A 5,996-nucleotide genomic window follows, 5' to 3' on the forward strand; every position below is an offset into this window, starting at 1 on the left:
TCCTGGGCAGGCGGGAATCGAACTCATGCTGAAGTGGCTTTAGCTTCTCAGTGCTGTGCTTTAACCCGCTGCGCCACCAGGGAGGGCCTCTTTCTCTTTTTTATACAGCTCATTTTTACTGAAGGAGGGCGGGGTGGCTTTCTATGGCGGCTCTACCGCAGTATAACATCATTCCCGGCGTCCTTACTAACCATCGCCAGAGTTCGCTTCCCTTGCCCGTCTGGGGCTGCGCCATCTGTCTTTGTGGATGAGCGGTGAGGGCAGAGTCAGGCTTAACGGAGCGGTGGCTGCACGCCACGGGCGCTCGGCCTCTGCACCAGCCAGTGTGTGTCAAGAACAGTCCATCAGGGCAGACACCTGCGGCGCTCAGTGTCCCGTGGCGCCTGCGCCCATATAATCCACGAGTCCCGCTCTTGTTGAAACGTGGGTGCCCCCAGTCCCACTGCCACGAACACTGAGGCCTTGGGCACCACCTCGAGGGCCGCTGCTTGGCTCATTCCTGCTGGTCTTGACTGGGCGGCGGGGGCCACACTCACCTCCCACAGAGCACAGCCGCAGCCCCTGCAGGTTGCTAGAGGCAGCTCTGGTAGCAAGAAGCTGCACTCAGCCCTCAAAGTGAGCAGGAGAAGAATGTGATCAGGTGGGCGCCATGGTTTTTGCGTTGAATTAGAACCACTTCTTCAAGATATCATGGGATTTTAATTACAAAACAGCACATAATCACGATTGCTGACAGCTTTAGGAAAAGGCTAAGAGAATAAGGAAAATGCTCCCGCCCGGCCCACCCTCTCCCCTGAGCCTCCTCTCCGGGTCCGCCCAGGCCCCACCAGAGCACCCCACCCTCAGCTGGCAGCCCTGGCTCCTCTCTCACACCACGTCTGTCGGAACACGGTCCTGCCTTCAACATTCGCAAAGCGGTCACTGCTCTGCCTCTCCCACCTCTGCAGGTCCCCCCTCCCCCCACCCTGCAGGGCTCATTCTTACCCACAGCCGCCATTTGTGCACACGTTAGCCAAAGGGATGTGCAGAAAAAGGACTCTGATTATGTTGTACCGCGGCTCAGAACTCCCGGTGGCTTCCATCACACTTGGAGAAGATCCTCACTCCTTCCCGTGGCCCAGACCCGCTAACCCCTCGGCTTCCTTCAGCCGCTCCTTTATTCTCCACCTCAGCCACATCAGGCTCTTGTCTGCCCCAGGGTTTCTCCGGAACATCTCGCGGACCTCACCCGGGCCTGCCAGACTGGCTCCTCCTCCAGGCTGTCTTCCCTGATGGCATTCCCATCCTCCCCAGCCTCCAGCCTCTCCCGCCCTCCCTTGGCGCCTAACCCTGCTCACTTCTCACCTGTAGGCTTATCCCACAACCTCATGCTATTCTTTAATTTGTTACTGTGTTTACTGTTTTTCTCTCAAACATTGCTATCATGCCAGCTCCAGAAAGACTGGAGTTTGTCTTATTCTTGGAGAACCTCCCACACCTAGAACAACATGTACGGGGTAGCTCCCCAAGATTTGGGGAAGGAATCCTTAGCATTCTGGCAACGGTTTGCACATCTACATTTCATTCAAAGTTGATTCATTGGTAATGGTTTTCACATCTACCTTTTATTCAAAGTTGATTCATTTTATATAATTTTATTCATGTAAAGTACAGAGTGCTGCTCTTTACCCAATTTTGCATCTCGATTTTTTATGTACTATTATATCTAAACATTATTTTAGTACCACCTCGTCGTGAACATTTTAAAGATGGCATGTTCTTCCTTTGGGTACAGATAGCAACATCTTCTTGAATTTTTATTTATTTATTTTTTAAACAGGACTTGGCTTTTCTTTTTAAAAAAAATTTAAGATTTATTTTTTATGCATACAAGAACTGGGGTACAGGCCAGAGGTGGGAGGGGTGAGAGGATTCACCAGAGACAGAGTGGGGAGCAGAACAGGCAGATTGACTGAAATCCACTACTGAGAGGAGCAGTGGGGAAACAGGAGAGATCTGCTGTGACGGGTGGGTCACTCCCTGGTCAGGGATTAAACTCTTGCTGCAGGGGCTGCGGACAGCTTCTTAGTGCTGTGCTTTAACCCCTTGCACCACCAAGGAGACCCTTCTTCTTCAATTTGTAGGTGAATTTTAGTCACCCTATCTCTGTAGTAAACGCCTTAGCGCCTAAATCTTATTTCTTTATCTTGGGTAATTTCCTTAGGATCACACCCTACAGCTGGAATTCTAGGATCCAAAGGATGGGAGTGCCTTTCCCTTCCAGCTGACAGGCTAGCAAACGAGAACACCCTTCTTTCCCCCTCCTTCTTTCCTGCTCAGTCTCACCCTATCTGCAAAAGCCCTGCGATGAACTCCAACCTCTTCAACATCTATGGGAAGAGCCCTCTGATCGTGCACTTCCTGCAGAACTATGCCAGCCTGCAGCACCAGGGCCAAGACGTTCTGGTACGCAGACTGGAGAAGCCCAAGACGGCGCCATATCCTCCCCGGCACCAAGGCCGTGCCCCTCGATCCGGGCCCCCTCCCAGTCCCCGAGTAGGGGAGGGCCTCTGGCCACAGCACGGGTGTCTGGCACACAGTGGGCACCATTGAGGGTGGCCATTCACCGGTATCAAAGGGTCGCAATCTTGCTCGTTTGAGTTCCAAGCCTGCCTTACGAGCTGGGTGTGCAGGCACGATGTTCCTGGGTGCAAAACCTTGTTCCCCACCTGCCAGAACAGTCAGACCAACTAGGTACTGGTTCCTCGGGCTCACCAGGTACTCGTGTGCGCCAGGGTGCTGCCGACCATGTCAGGTGTGAGGCTTCCTCTAACCCTCTCCCCACACACATCCCAGACTTGTCAGAAATTGCTGGCCCTGTTGGCAGTCACCCTAAAGATCTGGGTTTAAAAGAAAAGCTACACTGGGCATCCTGAGTCCGCAGCTGGCGGAGGGGGTCAGACACAGAACCAGGTAGACCAGGATTCAGGCACCCACACAGCTTCCTGTGAGTTGAGTGACCTTAGGCAACTCTCCGCTTCTCTCTGGGCCTCAGTTTCTTCATCTGTAAAATGGGGGTGAGAGTCCCTGCCTCGCAGGGCCGCTATTGGAGGGCGGGGGTGCCTCCCACCTGCTCGCAGCGCCCAGCCTGGGCTGGGATGTACAGCCCAGAGTTGAGTCCCAGCTCAGCAACCCACTGGCCTTAAGATCTCAGGCCACAGCTCACCTCTGATCTCAAGTGAATCAATACCTGCCCTTCCCCCTTAGGTCCCCTGGGCCCTTTCTCCCTCCCTGCTCTTGACCTCAGTAACCCCCGTGCAGCTGGCAGTGGCCCCTAGTTTATGATGATTTTGCTTTGTCAGTCAGTCTGCTTTGTTTCCTCGTTGCTGATAGGTCACATCGCCCAGTACTGGTCTTTCTCTTTCCTGCTCGTGTTTCACCTTACAGTCTAAGATCCTGGCTTTGGCCAAATCCCTGGCATCCGTCTCGCCTCAGGGCTGACTGTGTTCTGGACGGTAGCTAGGCCGCATCCTTTGACCTGCGGGTGCTTAGGCTGCTCCTGATCCTAGCTCCTGTAAGGAGTCGACTCATTCCCACAATTAGGAGTTTTGCCAAACCAGTGGTGATGTGCCCAGGAATAAGGAAAGGAGAGTGGACTCCAGAGGAATGAGGGCCGTCCCTGTCTGCCATCATCTGAGGTGGGCACTAGTCGTCACAGAGGTGACGCGTCTCGCCTGAGGTCCCACAGAACCGAGGTCTTGTCCAGAAACAGAGTCCTCCCTGTCTGTCCCCGCCCCGGTTCCCCAGGAGTCTCCCTCACTAACAACGCTAAGTCAGCACCCAGGACAGACCGGGCTTTCCTTGACAAGGACACCATTGAGCCTGGGCTGAGGTACACGGATATCATCAGCCTGACCCTGGGCAACATGAAGAGGCGCAGTCTCAAACTGCACCAGCTGAACCAGCTTCACTGGCAAGAGTGGCGCTATTTTGATCAGTACCTGAAGGAGCTGCAGGACAACTTCCACAGGTGTGCGGGCCTTGGGGCGGGCCTTGGGGCGGGCCTTCCAGCAGGTGAGCCATGCTGCGCCCAGCAGGCTTGACTTATGTCATTCAGTTTGAGTAAATGCGACTCTTTATGTGACCCTGAACATGGGTTTTATTTACATTACATGACATTTATTTACATTATCTATTATATAGAACAATGTATATAAATGTTATTCATGTCACAAAGCACTTACTTATAGATGACATGTCTCATATAGAGATTGTATTTAGATAACATTTATTTACATTACAGACCATATACGATATGTTATTTATATTCTATATAGCATTTATTTACGTTACCTATAACATTATATAAAAACTGTGTTTGTATTATATGTGTCTATATACATTATAGATTATTATTTTTATATAAACTACGTTATCTAAACATTTGTTTACATCCTATATTGTATGTAACATATTATATATAGCATTTATTTACATTATTATATTACATTCTGCATAACATCTTAAGCACATTTGGCTTCTTAGTAGTTGAAACGTAAAGTCCATAATCACAGAGTGTGAATCCTTTTTTTTTTTATTAAAAAGTTTATTTTTACATCATTTTGCACATTTTTTTTTTCAATCAATTATAATCCCCACGGGTTTCCCATCACCAAATCACCCGTGAATCCTTTTTTTTTTTTTAAAGATTTATTTATTTTTGCATACAGAACTGGAGTATAGGCCAGAGGGCTCAGGGGCTGCGAGAGGCTTCACCAGAGACAGAGTGGGGAGCAGAACAGGCAGATGGACGAAGTACACTGCTGAGGGGAGCAGCGGGCGGGTCAGGAGAGGTCTGCCACGCCATGTGGTCACCTCCGGGGAAGGCGGGGATCAAACTCATGCCGAAGTGGCTTAAGCTTCTCAGTGCAGTGCTTTAACCCGCTGCGCCCCCAGGGAGGGCCAGTGAATCCTTTTTCTAAAAAATTTTTTTCTAACTACAACAACACATTTTATTCTCAGTGAAATCAAAGAATCTGCAAAGCAATCACAGGCATACATTACCGGTACCCTTCTAGAATTCCTTTCAGTCGTGTTTCCTGGGCACTTGTCCCTCTAAACAAAGCAAGAGCATCTCACTGTCGGTTTGCATTTTAGCCCCCCCCCCCCGCCACTTAGCTTATTATGGACATTTTCCTGTGACTTCTGTCTTCTCAGTACTTTTATTTATTTAGAACATTTTTGAACCTTTCAGAAATGTTGACATTGCAGTGAGCACCATATGCGTTCACAGTATTTACCCTTGTTCACATCTTGTCTCTCATAACTAGGTCAAGTTCAAGTAATGAGGCCACATCTGCCCTATGGTGTGTCTCTTTGGGCTTTAGTTGCTACTCCGGGGTCCAGTGAAGGATCTGGAATTATATTTTGTTATCTCTTGGGTTTCTTCATCTTTAGCAGTGCCTGTGCCCGTCCCATCACCCCTGATCAATTTAATGACGTAGACTTCTGAGAAGCTCAAGCCACATTCTGTTTTTTTTTCTGATAATTTCCTTAGGCTACCATCCAACCTGCCTTGAGTTCAGGGACCACATTTTAGTCCTCAGCCCCCAGGACTAAAAATGACCCTGACACACAACAAGAGCTCAGTGGTTGAGTGGCCACCCTCAGCTCTCAGCTGTGGTCCTTTGCTCTGGTCAGACATAATGAATGAATTTGCAGATCAATATTGCCTCTCTTTACAGTGAAGGCAGGAGTGAGAAGAGCATGTTGATGCTTTCACCTTTTCCCATCTGTGTCTCTGTGATTTCTCCACAGGGAGGTGAAGAATGTTGATCAAAGGCAAGCATATAAGAAAAAAGCAAACAACATGTTCATCCCATCTTTGAAGACCCCTGAGGAATCTCCTGACAAGAAATCTAAAAGAAATCCCATTGAGGGACCTCTTGGCAAGAAAGCTAAAGGGAACTACCAGAGAGAAGTTGACTTTCTTTCAAGGTATATTTGAACAGTTTATG

General features: G+C 49.4%; 1 protein-coding gene across 1 annotated transcript in view; it reads left to right on the top strand.

Moving 5' to 3' along the window:
* FAM227A (family with sequence similarity 227, member A) overlaps nucleotides 1-5,996 on the top strand; it is a 27,088-nt gene extending 21,092 nt beyond the window's left edge. Inside the window, exons 14-16 of the mRNA XM_012735233.1 lie at nucleotides 2,320-2,489; nucleotides 3,872-4,009; nucleotides 5,797-5,996. Coding sequence (XP_012590687.1) covers nucleotides 2,320-2,489; nucleotides 3,872-4,009; nucleotides 5,797-5,986 — 498 coding nt within the window. The 3' untranslated portion in view covers nucleotides 5,987-5,996. The remainder of the gene's footprint in view (nucleotides 1-2,319; nucleotides 2,490-3,871; nucleotides 4,010-5,796) is intronic.

This window comes from Condylura cristata, unplaced genomic scaffold (assembly GCF_000260355.1).
Source record: "Condylura cristata isolate star-nosed mole 26May11 unplaced genomic scaffold, ConCri1.0 scaffold00004, whole genome shotgun sequence".
NCBI classification, from domain to species: Eukaryota; Metazoa; Chordata; class Mammalia; order Eulipotyphla; family Talpidae; genus Condylura; species Condylura cristata.